The sequence below is a fragment of the Armigeres subalbatus genome, chromosome 1, assembly GCF_024139115.2.
Source record: "Armigeres subalbatus isolate Guangzhou_Male chromosome 1, GZ_Asu_2, whole genome shotgun sequence".
NCBI classification, from domain to species: Eukaryota; Metazoa; Arthropoda; class Insecta; order Diptera; family Culicidae; genus Armigeres; species Armigeres subalbatus.
Window position 1 is genome coordinate 182,594,688 of NC_085139.1, and position 18,909 is coordinate 182,613,596.

At 40.2% G+C, this 18,909-nt stretch overlaps 1 protein-coding gene across 1 annotated transcript in view; it reads left to right on the forward strand.

Annotated features, from left to right (window-relative positions):
- The window catches only part of LOC134205582 (uncharacterized), a 53,114-nt gene extending 34,761 nt beyond the window's left edge, over window positions 1–18,353 (forward strand). Inside the window, exons 2-3 of the mRNA XM_062680948.1 lie at window positions 9,779–10,111; window positions 17,506–18,353. Coding sequence (XP_062536932.1) covers window positions 9,779–10,111; window positions 17,506–18,222 — 1,050 coding nt within the window. The 3' untranslated portion in view covers window positions 18,223–18,353. The remainder of the gene's footprint in view (window positions 1–9,778; window positions 10,112–17,505) is intronic.
- The last annotated feature ends 556 nt before the right edge of the window (window positions 18,354–18,909 follow it).

Here is an 18,909-nt window from a genome sequence, read left to right on the forward strand (position 1 = left end):
ACTAAACTAGTCTTATGACAGTTCATAAATGTTGTTAAGGTGGATGTCGTCGAAATTCAATTTCAATTCTACCTCAAGCGATGGTGTCTCTAAGACGGTGTAGTGACATACATTGTCTTGGTTGATTATTAGGTTGGTTGATTCGTTTGAGAGTTTGAATGAGGCTTTATCTATACATACATTGTTAAATTTGTGTTTGGAATGCGTTAAGCCAAGGCTCATTCAGTCGGGAACCTAAACTTGTAGGTGACTCGCAAAATGGGTTTGTTGTGGTTTTTGTGGGGCGTGAATACATGCCAAAACCCGAGCCAAGTTTGAAATCAAATTGAAATCAAAATTTGCTGTCTTGATGTAAATTATTTGATTACTCCAGTTGATCTCGTTTTGTATGGATTAACGGTTAACACAGCAGAAATGAGAGCATATTTTTAAAGTTCCCCCAAACACACGCGATGCGACAGTCGCGACGCGATTCTATCGCTTGGCGACAGTGATTCTGTCGCCATTGGTATAGAAGCGTAAATAGAACATTGCCGGCAGCGACCGAACGATAGAATCGCGGCGACTAGTTGTCGCCGTCGCGGCGACTAGTTGTCGCCGTCGCGGCGATGAAATCGCTTAGGTCTGGTGAAGCCTTAACACTGCGAATTCATACTGAAAACAAATTTGGCTATCAATGAAATCAACATGATTACTAAATTTGATATCATTAGATTTTAAAATTTAATAACAAGATGAGTATTCAATTAGATTATTTTCATGAGCATTCATAACAACAACAGCATATTTTGTTTGCAGATTGCTTTTAATTTTCGTAAAACACACATTAGATAATCGATAGCATTATTTAATGCAAAGCTGCTATCATTATGATAACCGAGGAATGCATATTGAAAACAAACATCCCGAGTAAGTAATTTATATTTTGAAATCAATTTCTGAATATAACAAAACCACTTGCTGATCATCAGCAAACAAATATTGCTGAGCAAATATTACGAGCATCAGTTAAAAACGCTTCTAGTTTTTTTTTATTCACAGCTATTGTAACCCAGAACTGGGTCGTTGTCGCCTCGCTGCATAGTATTCAGTCAAATTATTTAGTTGAAACGACAAGTATTTTCATAAACATTACGAAAATTTAATTTAATTTCCTAGATCCGGAGAACGTGAATTCCGAGCCGTGGACCCCACGACCAATACTGTATTCAAGTATAGCATCTATCACAGCGGCGGTGAAAAAGCAGAGCATGGAGTTGGTTTCGTAGTGATGGGCAAGCAGATGAAGCGAGTGATGCGGTGGAAACCCATTAGCGAACGAATCTGTGTGTTGAGGATACGGGGCAAATTCTTCAATTACAGCCTAATCAACGTTTACGCACCGACAAACGATAAATCCGACGACGTGAAGGACACGTTTTATGAATGTCTTGATAAACCCTATGGAGAGTGCCCAAAGCATGACGTGAAAATTGTTATCGGAGACGCTAACGCCCAGGTCGGTAGAGAGGACTTTTTCCGTCCCATAATCGGTAGGGAGAGCCTTCACTTCGCTACCAATGACAACGGCCTACGGCTAGTAAATTTTGCTGCTGCCAGAGGGATGGCCATCAGTAGCACCTACTTTGCACGAAAGAACATCCGAAAGCACACCTGGAGACACCCAAATGGTGAAACTTGCAACCAGATAGACCATGGATGGGCGCCATTTCTCGGATGTTATCGATGTGCGGACATTCAGAGGTCCGAACATTGACTCTGATCACTACCTCGTTGTCAGTAAAATTCGATCACGGTTGTCAACTGTATCGAACGAAAGATCACAGCGAATGATGCGTTACAATATCCAGCGATTGTCGGCGGAAGGAGTATCGGCTGAGTACCGCCAGAAGCTCGACGAACGGATAAGTGCAATCAACGTTAGCGACAACATCAACGTTCTATGGGAGTCGATCCATGGAGCGGTGAGCACAACAGCACGAGAAGTGGTAGGCACTGCACAGAGGCAACCCAGGACGGGTTGGTTCGATGTGGAGTGTCAGAGAGTGACAGACGAGAAGAACGTTGCCAGAAGCCGGATGTTGGTGTCAGGTACCCGATCGAATAGAGATCGGTACAAGGAAGCAAGAGCAGCCGAAAAACGAATCCACCGCAGAAAGAAAAAAGAGTACGAAGAACAAGTTATTAGTGAGGCGCAAGAAAAAATGGAGCAGAACGATATGCGGAGGTTTTATGAGTCTGTCAATGGCGTGCGGAGAAAGACAGCGCCATCTCCCGTCATGTGCAACGACCAACAAGGGAAGTGGCTGCCAGGTGGAAGCAACACTTCGAGACTTTGTTGAATGGAGGAAGTGACGGTGCATCGGTGAACAGAATAAATATTAGCGACGATGGACAAGCTGTGGAGTCACCTACACTAGATGAGGTTAAAAAAGCTGTCAAAGAGCTGAAAAACAATAAGGCTGCGGGGAAATATGGGAAGACGAGGAAATGCCTGCTAGCTGGTTAGACGGCCTCATTTGCCCTCTCTTTAAGAAAGGGCACAGACTGGAGTGCGCCAATTACCGAGGAATAACCCTCCTTAATTCGGCGTACAAAATTATGTCCCGTATTCTGTTCAACAGATTGAGACCGCTTGAAGAGTCCTTCGTCGGCGAATACCAAGCAGGTTTTCGTGAGGGCCGATCAACGACGGATCAAATGTTTACCCTCAGACAAATCCTTGATAAATTCCGGGAGTACAACTTGCAGACACATCATCTGTTTGTTGATTTCAAGGCGGCGTACGATTCAGTGAAACGGAATGAACTATGGCAAATTATGCTTGAACATGGGTTTCCGGCGAAACTGATACGGCTGATTCGTATAACGTTGGACGGATCGAAATCAAGTGTAAGGGTTGCGGATGAAATATAGACGTCATTTGTTACCTTAGATGGATTAAAGCAGGGTGATGCACTCTCGAACCTACTGTTCAATATAGCGCTCGAGGGAGCGATTAGGAGAGCTGGTGTGCAAAGAAGCGGTACCATTATCACAAAATCGCATATGCTCCTGGGATTTGCGGACGATATCGATATTATCGGAATTGATCGCCGTGCCGTGGAAGAGGCTTTTGCGCCTTTTAAGAGGGAGACAGCGAGGATTGGACTCACGATCAATACCAGCAAAACGAAGTACATGGTCGCTGGCAATCAACGTGGGTTCATTAGTGGTGGTGGTAGCGAAATAGTGCTGGATGGTGGAAAATTTGAAGTGGTAGAAGAATTTGTGTATCTTGGCACATTAGTGACGTGCGATAATGATGTTACCCGCGAGGTGAAAAGGCGTATTGCAGCTGCAAATAGGGCTTATTACGGATTTCGTAACCAGCTTAAGTCCCGTAGTCTGCAAACGAAAACAAAACTCGCGCTGTATACTACTCTGATTCTTCCGGTGGCTTTATACGGCCATGAGACATGGACGTTAAAGGAGGCTGATCGGAGAGCTCTCGGAGTGTTTGAGCGTAAGGTGCTGCGGACAATACTCGGCGGTAAACAGGAGAACGGTATCTGGCGGCGTCGCATGAATCACGAATTGTACCAGGTGTACAAAGGGCTGGATATTATTAAGCTTATACAACACGGCAGACTACGGTGGGCTGGTCACGGGTTTCATATGCCGGAAGAACGTCAAGCGAAGATAATATTTAGTAGAGAACCCGGAAGAGGCCGCAGGCTTCGTGGAAGGCCGCGTACACGATGGCCTTTTGCTGTTGAAGAGGACCTGAGGGCGCTCAATGTTCAGGGCGACTGGAAGCGATTGGCCCAGGATCGAGTCCAGTGGAGAAGGATACTCCATTCGGCGTAGGTTCATCGAAGAGCTGTAGCCCATCAAGTATCAAGTATCAAGTAAGTAATTTAATTTCATTGTCTTAAAATTAATTTATATTGTATTGTACAAGCCTTATTGTAAAATTCCTAGAATTTCTGAGAATATTCGAAGTAAGTATCGTTTAAACCTTCATTTTTGAATTCCTTCGAAAAATACTCCAGAAGATAATTGATAATTCTCCAGATATTCCTCCGAAAAGTTTTTTTTAAAAACCTTAAAAGATTCTTTGGAAATTCCTTACAAAACTTCTCCGAAAATTCCTTAAGAATTTTCTTTACGGATTTCTTCAGAATCTCAAATTCCTTTGGAAGTTTCTTTAGCAATTCCTTTGGAAATTTCTTAAGGAATTGTTTAAAAAATTCCATTCGTTTTTTTTAATTTCTTCGGAAATTTTTTTGAGAATTTCTTCGAAAAATTTTCCTTTTGAAATTGTTTTGGCAATTATTTCATGAATCGCTGGAACATATTATTTTAGATATCCATAAGGAATTCATTCAAAATTTGCCTAATGAATTTCTTCAGAACCTCTTCCAGTAATTCCTTTAAAACATTCTCCAGGAATTCTTCCGGAACTTCCTGCAAGAATTTCTGCGAAAATGCCTTCATCTTTCCGAAAGTCTTTTAGTGTTTGTTGTTTATTCTTGTATTTTTTTTTCGAAAATTCAATAAGTAACATCGCAAACATTTTCATTTTCAATAAATTCAAAGGATTTCCTGGAAGATCTTCTGAAAAAAAATCTGGGGAAATCTTCGAAGAAAATCACTAAGGTTTTTCGAATAATCTTTTAAAGAAGTCCCTGGAGGAATATCCGAAGGAATTCTAGGCGGTATTTTTTTAATTATTTAAGAAATGAAATTCTAGAGGAGTTCTCAAATAAATTTTTGGAGGCGTTTTGTGAAGAAATTTGTGTTGGGTATAGTGCAGGAATTTCCAAATAATTTTTTGGCATTCCTAAAAGAGAATTGGAAAATATTTCCTAAAGGAACTTCTAAGAGTTTCTGAAGGTAAAATACTTCCCTAAAGAATTCCTAAAGGAATTTCCAGAGAAATCCATAAATGTATTTTTTGAGGATTTTATGATGGAATTTCCGAATGAATTCTAAAAAGAAATTACGAAGAAATTCCTAATAGAATTTCAGAGAAAATGCCTACTGGTAATTATGTGATTCCTAGTTTTTTTTTTCAAGAATTCCTTTGGAATTTTTCCCCGTAATTTATTCGCAATTTCCTCCAGAGATTCCTTTGAAGTTTTGTCCAGGAATTCCCTAGGAAATTGCGTCAAAACGTTCTACAAAAACTCCTCCGGAACGAATTCCAGAAAGTTCTTCGGAAATTCTTTCGGATATTAAAATTATTTTTAATTTTAAATTATATTAAAATTTACCTAAGGAATTACGTCAGAATTTCCTCCACGTATTCCTTTATTTAAGAAAACCTTAGGAACCTCCTTAGCCGTGAGGTAAGACGCGCGGCTACAAAGCAAGACCATGCTGAGGGTGGCTGGGTTCGATTCCCGGTGCCGGTCTAGGCAATTTTCGGATTGGAAATTGTCTCGACTTCCCTGGGCATAAAAGTATCATCGTGCTAGCCTCATGATATACGAATGCAAAAATGGTAACCTGGCTTAGAAACCTCGCAGTTAATAAATGTGGAAGTGCTTAATGAACACTAAGCTGCGAGGCGGCTCTGTCCCAGTGTGGGGATGTAATGCCAATAAGAAGAAGAAGGAAATTCGTTAAGGTTCGTGTTTTTGGAAATTCCTTTGAAAATTTCGTAGGAAATTGCTTTAGGAATTTCTTCATTAAATCATTTAGGAATTCTTCCGTAACTCCCTTGGAAATTCTTTTCGGATGTACCTTCTGAAAATCATTCGCAAATTCCTTTTGAAATATCGTCGGAAAATATTTTATAATATATTATATAATATATAATATATATAATATATTCCTCTAAAAATTCCTTCAGAAATTCATTTACAGATTCCTTCGGAAATATGTTTGGTCTTTGGAAGTTTGCTTAGGAATTTCTTCGGATTTTTTTTTAGAAAAAACGATGGATTTTTTTTGAATTGCTTTAGGGGTTCCTTAGCAAGTTCTTTGACATCTTTTCCTGAAATTCCCATAGGAATTTATTCAGAACTACCTTAAGTAATTCCTTGGGAATTTCTACGGGTAATCCTTGATTCTCGCTGAGACCGGGTCACTATTTGCACGAGGTTCTTGAAAATTCCTAAATTTATGCTCATTCGAAAGCTTTTGGCGAGTATATTAGGGATCCGAGTTGAATTCTTCAGGAAGATAGACCGCTCGATAGTTTAACACGAAATCACGTATATGGACCCCTCGATTTTTGTCAATTCTTGACTCACCAAAACTGTCATAACTTCAGCATTCCTCAATCGATCAGCATATCGTTGGAAAAGGGAAGAGTGTATTCTCAATTTGCAATAATAAACATAGAAGCGGCCATATTGTATTTGGCCGCCATCTTGGATTTCTTTTTATAAACTATGTTTCTGCTAGGTTTGCAACCACCGATTTTGAATATTAATACACCGATGGAAAGCTTAGCTTATATTGTGCATTGTGTCCAAAAATCTCAGGTGTTTGGTTTTCTATCAAAAGCTATGTACGATTTGCCAATACCAAGATTCCTTGAATTATTTAATACAATAACTTGAATACGGCTCCGTTATGCTCAAAACTTTTGAGCCCTTCAAATAAAATGCTGTTGTTGATATGCTTTTCATTTTCATTTTCACTCCCTTTTAAAATTCTTTGGTAACTTTAAGATAAAGTTCCTGGTCATTTCCCTCAGTAATTCCATCACAACATTTTCCATTTCTTTTGATTTTTTCGGGAATCTCTTCAGAAATTCATTCAAAGAAATTTCTTCGGAAATTGCTTTTGGGTACCATTCGGAAATTCTTCTAGGAAATTTACTGAAAATGTTCTTTCTGATTTTTCTGCAGGAATTCCATCGGTTCCCTAATGTAAACTATTTTTGAAGTCGGTGCTACCCGGCAAAATTATAAAACACCTATTCATATAATAAGCAAGGCCTGCGTGCTCAAACCTTTGTTACTTATGACGAATAAACGAGTCTACTTTTAGTAAGCAAACAAGCTAGTTCGGTTTTGTATTTCCTTGGTTTGATTTGTGGGAAGTCCGTAATGGGATTCCGTAATCCGTAATCCAAGTTCGGAGTATTTTTACAATAAGTTCTTTCGAAAATTTCTTCAAAAATTTTGCTAGAAATGTCTTCATAAACTCTTTTCGCTATTCCCTCGGAGAGTCCTTTCTGAAGCCCTTCAAAGATTTTTTCAGCAATTACTTCGGGAATTCTTTCGGAAACTATTTCATTCCTTGATGAATTTCCGAATGTAATCCTGAAAGAACCTGTGGTTTTACTAAAGGAATTTCCCAACGAGAACCTCAATGGTTTTTGAAAAAATGCCTATATAAGTTTTCGCAGAATTTCTTACATGGTTTTACAAAGGAATTTCTAATGAACGGCAAAAAAATCGTAGTTTCCTCCGGAAACATCTCTTATATATAAGAGAGTGTGAGAATAAATCGTCGATTTCCTCTCTTGGGAAAAAATGTTGCTAAAGGCAGTTTTTTTGAAAACTAAAGTGAAATACAACCAAATGAAGCATCCACCGGATATAATTAAGTCTTCGCTATTAGATGATGCAGTTTTGAAACAAAAATACTTCCCCCCATCCAGCTGGAGACTGCTTTTTCTCCTCGTTGGGTGGTTTTATTACTGGGGGGTGGTACGAGCACGTGGCTGTCTTTCTCGTCAATGACTGCGATGACGCTGATTTGAGCCTTAAACGAATCTCAAGAGCTTTCACTCAATGAAAACCGCGGCCTAATTATTTTACTAATTCGTGAATTGGAAACAGTTTTATGGTGCTCGGAAGAGTCCACCCGGGCTTAGGTGAAACTGTCAAGGAAACAGTTGAAACTCGATGGACAATTGTGATGAAAAGAAGAACAAGTGTCAAAACAAGAGAAAAGAAGCAGAGTATTTGCAAGTCTCATCTCAGGTGAGTAAAGCCCGCAGTCCACCGTTTGTCATAATGACAAATATTTGTCAAGTTTATCCGTACATCTATCAGACTATGATTAGAAATCGACATGGATATTATTCTGACTTGACAATTTTTTTTGTCATTATGACAAACAGTTTACTGATAGCTTAATATTTTGTCCCGACAATTATCTAACGTATTCGGCTGGTCCTTTTCTGATGGCACGAGGCCACACATTTGGAGATCCTTGTCGGGCATAATTTAGACTTTATGTGAGTTTTTCTTTTCACCAGAGAATCTGGTTGTTTTTCAAATTAATAAACTCTGCATCGGAAAAGGATGAATCGATCGAAGTTAATAAATGAAAATGCTCAATGAAACTACAAAAAAGTGCGGGTGCTGCTCGCAAAAGTATTCAGTGCGTATCCAAATCCAAATCGCTAAAACATTTTTTTACAAGTTTTTTTATACGGTTTGGTTTTAGTCGTTTAAGACCTTCAGCGTCAATAAAACAATGAGTTAACCCCACGAAAAAAATCACAAAAAATCAAAGAAAATTCAGGGGGTATTTAAAGTTCAAGTTCACCGATAAATTAATGAATTCCATCCGCGCAAAAAGAACTGGGTGTACTATTCAGCTCAGTACACCAAAAAATGCTATGACAGTTTTCGAAACATTTTCTAGCATAAAATGTTGGACCGTGTGCTTTTCCCATAATCTTTGTTTGGTTGAAAAATTTCCAATGCGCGCCGCAGTACTTCCTGTTTCGACGACATGATGTAAGCGATGTTGGAGTGGAAGTGTGTCTGCGACAATTCTAAAAATTCATTCTAAGGATTCATTCACATAAAGTCATATTTCTGTGAAAGCATTATTATTCTGATAGAAAAGTATTTAAATCATTCCATTTTTTTTAGTTGTCACTCGTTATGTGTACAAAATTTTGTAGCAGACTTTTTGAATCTTAGCATAGGTTGAAGTACCAAAACAAATGTTTACATTTCAGCTAGCATGGAAACTAGCACAATCCAAATCATCGTTCTTGAATCATTTTGATTTTTCAATATTAAGTTTTGAAGGGCCGTTTTACCCCACTTCCCCTCAATGAACAAATCTGAAAATCTACAAAATTTCTTCTTTTACATATATGAACAATTCTTTTAAAAAATCATCTAAATCGGAGTACATCGTTGCAACGTCCTTGGGAAGGGGTCGCGCTTCTCGCGAACTAGCTCTGTATTGTTTTTGTCGAACGAAATTATTACTATTGGCCCAGAGCCGATTGGTACATTCGGATGAAAAAAAAAACATTAATTAAGGGCAACGCTGTTATCATTTGAAAACCAACGATAATCTAGTAATGTTATTCAATTTCATAATTTAACCATTATTCAATTTCTTAACTCAGTTATCCATCGATGAATGGTAATGCCGCAATGCAAAATGCACGCCGTGGTGTTTCATAATTTGCAATCAGTGCAATTTATCTTGATCAACTTCTTCACAAACACAGCTGATACACGCCCTATGGAGATCTATTGAAAGCTGAAGACCTTGATTACAATTCATGACGCATTTACCCACTTGAGTCAAACTACTGCCCAAAGTGTACAAAGGAAAAAATCTAGCACTCAAATGGGTAATGTTTTACCAAACTAGGGCTCCACTTTGGGCACAGTACCAAAGTCGCTCGAACCATTCAACTTACCACTGGCCAAGCTCGAAGTAATTAAACACCATTCAACATTGTTAATCGATCGCATTGGGGCTCTACCAGCCTGGCCGATCGCACCATGAGTGATTTACCACCTGTTTACCTTTACTGATTGCTTTTTCTCTCCTTCTCTATGTTTGCTTTGACCAGGTCACGGTGCTCTTACTGTTCGCGGTGTCAACGATCTGTGCCGGTCCTGCCCTCGGCGGTTTGCTGCGGACGCCCAAGGTCTACAATGCTGTCATAACGACCGACGAGAATCTGACCCCGAGCCGAGCCTATCCCGTGGTGCAACCGGTGGTTCATGAAGCAGGTCTGGCCTACCCGTTCGGTGCGTTCGGACCCTTTGGGCTGTACAATGCGTTCAATTCGTACCCAGGATTCTACCAACCGCAGCCGTCAGCTCTTGGTGGTTCACCGGGAGCGGCCGTTGCTCAGCAGGTGCAAGGCAGAAACAATGCATACTATGCACCAAGGAATCCGGTGAGTCATTTGCTTTGAATAAAATAATAGCTGTTGCTGTACAGTCGTTTGTGATTCAGGTTTAGTTTCATATTCAAAGAATGTTCTCAATTCACGCTCCTGTAAAGAGAACATATAACAGCTAAATAAGCCTTCAAAGGTATATGAACCGTTTGTTTGAGAAACTGCATATGTAACATTTTTGGCCAAAAAGAGATATTTATATATTCTGAATCGTCGTCCAAAAATACGTATTCTGGCAAAAAATACGAAAAAAAAAATTTTGTTCAGGAATGTATGAATTTTTTTTCGTTTGTTTGAGAAACTACATATGTTAACGCATTTTGAAGAGCAATTGTGGAGTACTGCTTACAGTTTTTGCACCAGAAGTGCCCCAGGGAGTTGAGTTTTGCTAAAAACTATTGATCTGTATCGAAGAAATCGAAAGATTCGGTGCCAATTTGTTCAAAAACAGTTTTTCGTTGTTTTCTCGAAGTTGTGTAAAATGGACTTATGCAGTTTCTCAAACAAATGATTCATATATACTCCATTTTACACGATGAGCTTTTTTTTATCTATTGCGTTAATTTGACAGGCTCAGGCGTGTATACACTTAACGGAGCCGAGACTTTATGATATTTACAATCGATATCATCTTATTATCAACAGTTAGTAAGGGGAAGGGTATAGACCAAGATACTCGTGGCGACTCAAGGATAGATTGCGTAATTTCAGGACGGACTAGGTTGGGATTTAGGTTTGAGGTTAGGGTGGTCTAACCGGCAGTACCGAAACCGGTAATACCGGTATTACCGACCAATTTTGGGTACCGAAAATACCGGTATTAGAGACGGAAAATACCGGTATTTTCGGTATTTCAAATGTTGCTGTCAGTATGAAAAATCTCGAATAATTTTCACCTACATGTATCAGGTCAACTGCCTGTAATCGCATATCTGTCCCATATAAATAAGAAATCCAGCAGAGATGGGACAAATATTCGATTACAACCAGTAAAGACTCATCGTCCAAAAAATACTGCAATTAAATGCGCGCATGAGTAACTTTGCCCGAGTAAGCATTATTGACGACGTTCACGCTACAACAAAAATCGATCAACATCGTCATTAATCGTACCTGTTGCTTAATTCTCTTAGCCATCTGTCGGACTGCGAATGACCGTTTTTCTGCAATGAACATTGTTGACATCATCGAGAGTTTTCCCGCAATGTTTAAAATTATGAAAAAGGTACGAGCCGTAATAGTGCTTTCCCGGAGATCACTTGTGAAAAATGATTTTCGGAAAAAAAATGTCCGTTCTCAATTCGGAAAAGAATGTGAATTAGTGCCTGATGCCAAGGTACGCTGGAATAACATGTTATCTATGCTCAAAGGGATCCATGAGTTGAAACTTTAATACAAATTCAACTTCAATGATGTTTGTTTGGTGGCTGGTAAAATAATTCAAGCCCTCGAACCTGTTCAAGCTGCTGTGGAGCTACTCCTCAGTGAGTTCTGCACTCTATATGAAGCCGACGTGACGCTCCAAATTATATTGGAACAATTATCAAATCGATCCACAGAAATTTCTGCCACTTATTCGATGATTTTAAGCAACGAATCCAAGAGAGACGATCCAAATACGCCAATTTTTTTATTTTTTGTATAATTCTCCCGTGAAGCAATCAATCAGAAACGATTTTGACATGTTTTTCGAGGCTTTCAGAGCTACTTTGATTAAGCAAGCGGACGGGATCTTGAAGTGTTTCATCATTCTTGATGCGATCGCTGAAACTGAGACAACGACCATACCTGGCGATCGGTACGAAGAAGATGCCTCTATGGATAATTTTTCTGGTTCATTGTTTAGAGAACAACTTGTGAAGAGACTGAAGCAGAGCAAAACACTTGCGTAGCTGGTGGCAAATACGATGACGCTAGGATCGTTGCATGCAATCCGTAAGGAACTGAATACTATGGATCTGAAGGGATTAAGGGCAAGTATTTGACACTGTTTTTTGACGGTCTTGGAACCATTCGTCCAACTTCGGTTGAACCAGAGAAGGCATTCTCAGTAGTTGGCAACATTGCTAACAAAATCCAATGCGGATTGGGAGATGAGTCGCTTAGTATGTAATGTCTACTTTATTTTCGCTTTGCCCAGCCCAACAAGCAATAATTTTAACATCTAAAATTTGTCAACAAATATTGTTTTTCATCCAAAAGTCCAAATCAAAAGTTTTTCTTTTAGTACCTGAAATTTTCACAAAAACCGGTATTCTACCGGTATTACCGGTATTCTACCGGTATTACCGGTTTTGACTCCACCAAATACCGAATACCGGTATTTGATAAAAATGGCAAATACCGACCACCCTATTTGAGGTATTACAGCTGCTCATCCGGGTATTTGACGTCATTAACGGTATGGCGTAGCGTCGGGCTCGAGTTGTGGTTCGTCGGGGAGCATCTTCCGGATGGCCATAGCTTCGTATTACACAGAACAATAAGACAAAAACAAAAACGAGAAAGAAAAAAAGATAGGGAATTAGACTTTATGTCAGACGAGCAAAGAAAGGCATAGATGGCCTGCATATAAACCACATCGCGATCCCCCAAAACACCTCTTACTTCCCTGTAGGGTTGTTTACCTCGGGCCACAAGGGTATCCAATAGTTGCTCTCTGGAGGCGTCGTTTTCCGAGCAATACCAAACTACGTGATCGATGTCATCGTAACCGGCTCCACACCTACATAGGTTGCTATCGACCAGGTTTATTCTATAGAGGTGTGCGTTTAGTGAATAGTGATTGGACATAAGTCTCGACATCGTGCGAATGAAGCCTCGGCTTAAGTCCTCACCTCTCGCCACCACGCTCGCGCAGAAACTTTAGGAACTATGGAAAACAGCCACCGTCCAAGTTCATTGTGTGACCAAATCATTTGCCAATTTTGAAGAGTACTCTGACGGACTAATGGGAAAAACTCGTTGTTCGAGATTTGGCTATCAAAAACTTCACCTTCCTGTGCGCCCACCTTTGCTAGCGAGCCCGCCTTCTCATTGCCATAGATTAGGCAATGGGATGGGACCCATACAAAGGTAATCTTGAATGCTCTTTCGACCAAATCACGCATCTGCATCTGCACAGTTGTAAGAAAGTAAGATGCGTGCTTAACAGGTTTCATCGACCGGAGTGCCTCGATAGAACTAAGACTATCCGAGAAGATGAAATAATGGTCTACGGGCTGATCGGAAATTATCCCCAAAGCGAAATTAATTGCTGCCAGCTCAGCAACATAAACCGAACACGGTTCTTGAAGTTTTCGGAAGGTGGTTGAATTTACGTTGAAAACACCGAAGCCAGTGGATCCGTTAATGCAAGAACCATCAGTGAAATATCTGTTATTGAAATTGACATATTCATATTTTTCAGAAAAAATGGAAGGGATAGATATTTTTCGAAGATGATCTGGTATTCCTTGAATAGCGTGTTTCATGGACAGATCGTATTCAATTGAGGAACTGTCGTTGACGAAGTGAACTCGAGGTGGATTATAACATGGAAGACAGAGATCTGACGATATGTAGTTGAGATAGACTCGCAGGTATCTTGAACGATAAATTAGTTCAAGCATATTATCGAAGTTTTCTAATACAAGTGTGTTACTTGTTCCACATTTGATCAGTATTCTAAGTGAGAGCTCCCAGTAACGGTGCTTTAAAGGAGTGACTCCAGCAAGCACCTCCAGGCTCATGTTATGCATTGAATGCATACAGCCAAGAGCAATACGCAAACAACGATATTGAATTCGTTCCAATTTGATTAGGTGGCACTCAGCTGCTGAGAGGAAGCAGAAAGAGCCGTACTCTAAAACAGAGAGAATAGTCGTTTTATATAGTTTGATGAGGTCTTCCGGGTGAGCGCCCCACCAAGTTCCGGAGATAGAACGGAGAAAATGGATCCTTTTTCGGCATTTCTCTAACAAATAATCAATATGGGTTTTCCAGGTACACTTGGAATCAAACCAGACCCCAAGGTATTTAGAAGATAAAGATTGGTTTATATCATCTTTCAACAGCTTTAGTTTCAGTTGAGCTGGGTACCGCTTCTTAGTAAACACTACCAATTGAGTTTTTTGCGGAGAGAACTCGATCCCTAAATGTCTGGCCCAAACAGTCAGATTATTTAGAGAATTTTGCAATGGTCTTTGCATTTGCACATGAACCTCTTAGGGAGATCACGGCATCATCTGCAAGTTGTCTAAGCGTGCATTGTCCTTCCAAACAATTGTCAATATCTTTAACATAGAAATTGTAAAGCAAGGGACTTAAACATGATACTGATACTCATCCAGTGGAGGAAGAATATCAGTTGAGTCAATACCAATTTTTACCGCCGATGCAAATTTTTGCCAGTCAATGTTTTTCGTGAGGTCGAAAGGAACATTTACTGGCACTGATCGTTGATAGCCACTTTTGATTGTGGTGACTATCGGCATGTGGTCACTACCATGGGGATCTTGGATTACCTTCCACGTGCAATCTAATGATAGTGAATTAGAGCATAAAGACAGATCTATTCGACTTTCCTGACCTTGAGGTCCTATTCGAGTTACTTCGCCTGTGTTCAAAATATTCAAGTTGAAATCGTCGCACAAATCATAGAAAATAGGCGCTCTGTTATCGTCTCTAGTTTCGCCCCATGCAATACCATGTGCATTCATATCCCCCAGTATTAAAACTGGGGATGATAAAAGAGAGACTGCGCTCCAAAGATGCCGACGATTAAGTGAGGCATTTGGGGAATATACACTGAAGCTATGCAAAGGTCTTTATTCTTTACATTTACTTGGCAAGCGACGATTTCTAAACCATTAACAGTCGGAATGGAATTCTGTAGAATGTGTGACATTTTTTGATTCCTAAAAGAACGCCACCATAATGATCATTCCGATCTTGGCGAATAATGTTAAAATCGTGGAAGTTGATTTCATCTTCAGAAGAAAGCCATGTTTCACAGAGTGCAAATATATCGCAATCGGAGTTGCGAATTAAAAACTTAAACACGTCCAATTTATGTTTCAGACTATGACAGTTCCACTGCAGCACAGTGATTGTATCTTGTATGGCCGTATTATCCATCGAAAGATACAAGTCCTGCAAGAAGGGGCCATGAAACAGTCAATTGCTTCAGATAACTTTCAACTGTTGGAATAAAGAGGTCAATGATTGGCCTCAATGAATTCGGAATATTGAATAAGTTCAAAATACGATCCACAAGGTCCTTAAAAGATTTCAATCCTCGCTTGGACGAGATTCTTTTCTTGGAAGTGCGAGTAGCAGTTTTCTGCTCAGAGATATTCCTTGACTGATGTTTCTTTGTAACATCAGTTTTAGGCAATGGCGGGAATGTCTTACTGCAACATGGGTCAAAAGGAGCAGTATAGACAGGCTGCTTCGAATTTTAAATAATCCCCATTACCATCAGATTTAGGCAAGTTTCTAGGGATGATTTTTGTTTTCTTACGGCGCAATCCCGGGAAGACAGTTTCTTCCTCTTTTCGGGTACGTGTACCTCCGCAGAATCATCCATATCGGCTACGTCAGAGTCCGATTCGTCTATGGAAATGACATCATAAAAATCACTTACTTGAACGGCAGCTGAAATAGCAGCCGTTGCGTTGGCAGTTGCGGATGTGTCTTGCGACTTTCTGCATACGACTGCTTAGAGCGCTGCACTAAAGAACGCTTAACTTTTTGGGTGCGCTTTTTGTACACCGGACATTCTTGCAAACCATGGGGAGGGGGCATGCCACAATAAGCGCACTTTGTAACTTGTTGTTGGCAGGACTCCTTCCTATGCTTTTCAAAACATTTGCCACAACGGGGCTTGTTGTCGCAAAACTCGGCAGTTTGCCCCAACTGAAAACTCTGGGTACAAAAAGACGCACCGGAAACAACATATTTTCGATATCTACATATTTTGGGAGTATCGAACCGGTAAACGTTACCCGTAGCGAACCAGACTTCGAATATACTTTTTTACCATCTACCATGGCTGCTGAATACAATTCCTTGCAGTCCAGAATGTCTACGGTAGATTGCAGGGCATTCTTTAAATGGCCTTTTCCTGCAAGTACATCCTTGCAAGTCAGGCTCGCTGCGTTAACCACGCCTTCAATCTCGACCTCCCGCGAGGGCACATAAACCAAATATTCCACATTATAGTTCTTGTCTTTTGCGATAGCATTTGCATCCTGGTATGTAGGTGCGGTTACACGTAGTTTGTTCCGATTGATCTGATGAAAATCAGTTTTCGGAAAACGACGCGTCAAGTCACGTTTGATTCCTAAAAAATCAATACTTTTCACTTTCTGCCGAAAGTAAACAACCCAAGGCCCAGGCGAAGAAGCCTGGTAGAATCGCGTGCGAACGACATTGTCTTTAGGAGGCGTTTCGCCTCCGTTTTCTTCATCCATCGAACGCAAAATAAATCAAAGTAAAAAAAAACAAATTAAGTAATATAGAAAATGGACTTAAAACTAGTTAAACTAAAAAAAAGGAAAAGAAAAAAAACAAACAAATATTTCCGTTATGAAGTTTCAACTTTAGCAACAAAAAAAAAAAAATTTGTCGCACGCTGTACCAGACGACGGTAACAGACGGCAGGCAAAAATAAAAACGGACAACAGCCCGACCACTGCTGTGGCAAACTGATACAATAGAAACGGTGGATACAATGTGTTATACTTAGCCGTTCCTTTTGGGCTATTTGTTACCAATGATCGGTCTTCCACTGGATGGGACCGATAATGTGTGTGATAATTCAATCACTTTATAAAATGCACGCGCGACCCTTGCCGTACGTACACCTTCTTTACGATCGCGAATCGCCTACGGCAATCACTTTATCCACAGTGGGATACCGCGGGATATAAAAAACTCACTGAGAAAATAAAGCTATTGCCTGCGATGAGACACGGTCCTTCACAACCGGCTGCTTCAAGCGATCGGCAAAGAATGACACGATGAGCTTGATAAACGTTATTTGCAAGCCGCATTTTTGCATCGCGATTGATTCAGTGGATTTATATAAGGTAACTGCTTTTAAATTTCGAGTTGCCAGTAAATAGTAATAAAATTTAAACAACCTAAAATATACATGAAAACTATACGAAAAGTTCGCGTACCGAATACAACAATTCAATACCAAATTTTCAAAACGACTTATCTGCTTTTGGGTAAACTTATAGCTTTAACAAATAAACGTTTGAATCTTTGTTTACAAAAGCAGATAAGTCGTTTTGAAAATATAGTATTGAATTATTAATTGTGTGGATTAACATAAATATTCCAATCAATATTGAACAATGAATCTTATACATCCAATATATTTGCTCAATCTATCTTTTTAGGAACCACAACTTCAGGAAGCCCCTATTGAAACCTTACCAGGTGCACGTCCTCTGCCGGACACCAATCTGCCGCTTCGAGAGGCTCCAATACCGGAAGTAATTTCCGAGCCCAATAACAGCATTGCACCGAAAGCTCCGGAAGGACCACGACCAAATTACGAAGAACGTCCGGCTAATCAGAATAGTCCTCTCCAATTGAATGAGTTTGGTCTTCCACCAAGTCTCATTCCTCTGTCTGCATACAATGGAGCAACTGGCCAGCATCAACAACCTTACAACCTTCCAGGATATCCTTATAATTTCCCAGTGCTATACGATTCCTTCGGCAATTACAATCCGAACCAATACCAGTCGGTGCTGCCGCCGTTCGGATTCTTCCCACAGTTGGCTCAACCAAACCCATACTTTGCGCAAAATGTGCCCTCCAATGGACTCCTTAACAATTTGGTGGATCCTCAGCAAGCCAATCGAAGTGGACGCGAGCAAGATCTCCCCGAACCAGCGAAGGAAGATTTACAAAGCGCCGCCCCAGAGAGCAAAGAAGCTGCACCAGAAACGCAAACCGAAGCGGAAGGCACCGATGCCGCAAAATCCGAGGAAAGCACAACCGTGCAAAACGTTTCCGATAGTATCAAGAACAATGCCAACAAGAACAAGAACATCCCGGATGTACCACCGCCACCGATTCCATCGGGCGCCAAGGAAGCCGAGCAGTAAACAAGTGCTACTCTGAAACATTGATAGGTTAGGTTACGCAGGACACGTGGGTTCGAAAACACGTTTCACATTTGTAGGATACTCATTGTTCATCGATCGTTCTAATAATAAAACATTGTTGTTTTTAGGTAGAGGAATCGTTCGTCATTTCTGTCACATGTCCACACAGTGAATGTAAAGTGCCCATATCATTGTAGATCCAGTTGAAAACCAAAGTGAGCTCGTATGATAAACCCATTTCTTGATGTCGCAATCAATGACATCGCGAGTAGTACGCATCTGGGATTGTTATTTTCTGACAGAAGCAAGGGCAAACCTCCGTTCCTTTTTCCAAGTATTTTAACATAGGATTACGTCTTTCGGGTAGATAGGGGTGTCATTCTGCAGCTTCGAATTTGAGACCGTCTCGAAAAATGGTCAGAAAGTGTAGGCTAATAACTCAGCCGTCTTCCAAACGATTTTGGAGATTTTGGTTTCACTCAAGCGAAAACTCTTTAAGATTTTGCCTAACATTTAAAAACAGTGAATTAAAGGTGTCAAATTATTGGAAAATTTAATTTCGCCAAACACTGCTAAAAATTGGTAAACCAACCAATCCTGTACGTGCTAGGGACGATCCGATACTTGAAAATATCGATATTTGATTCGATACGATAATCGAATCAAAGTATCGATATCACCGATATA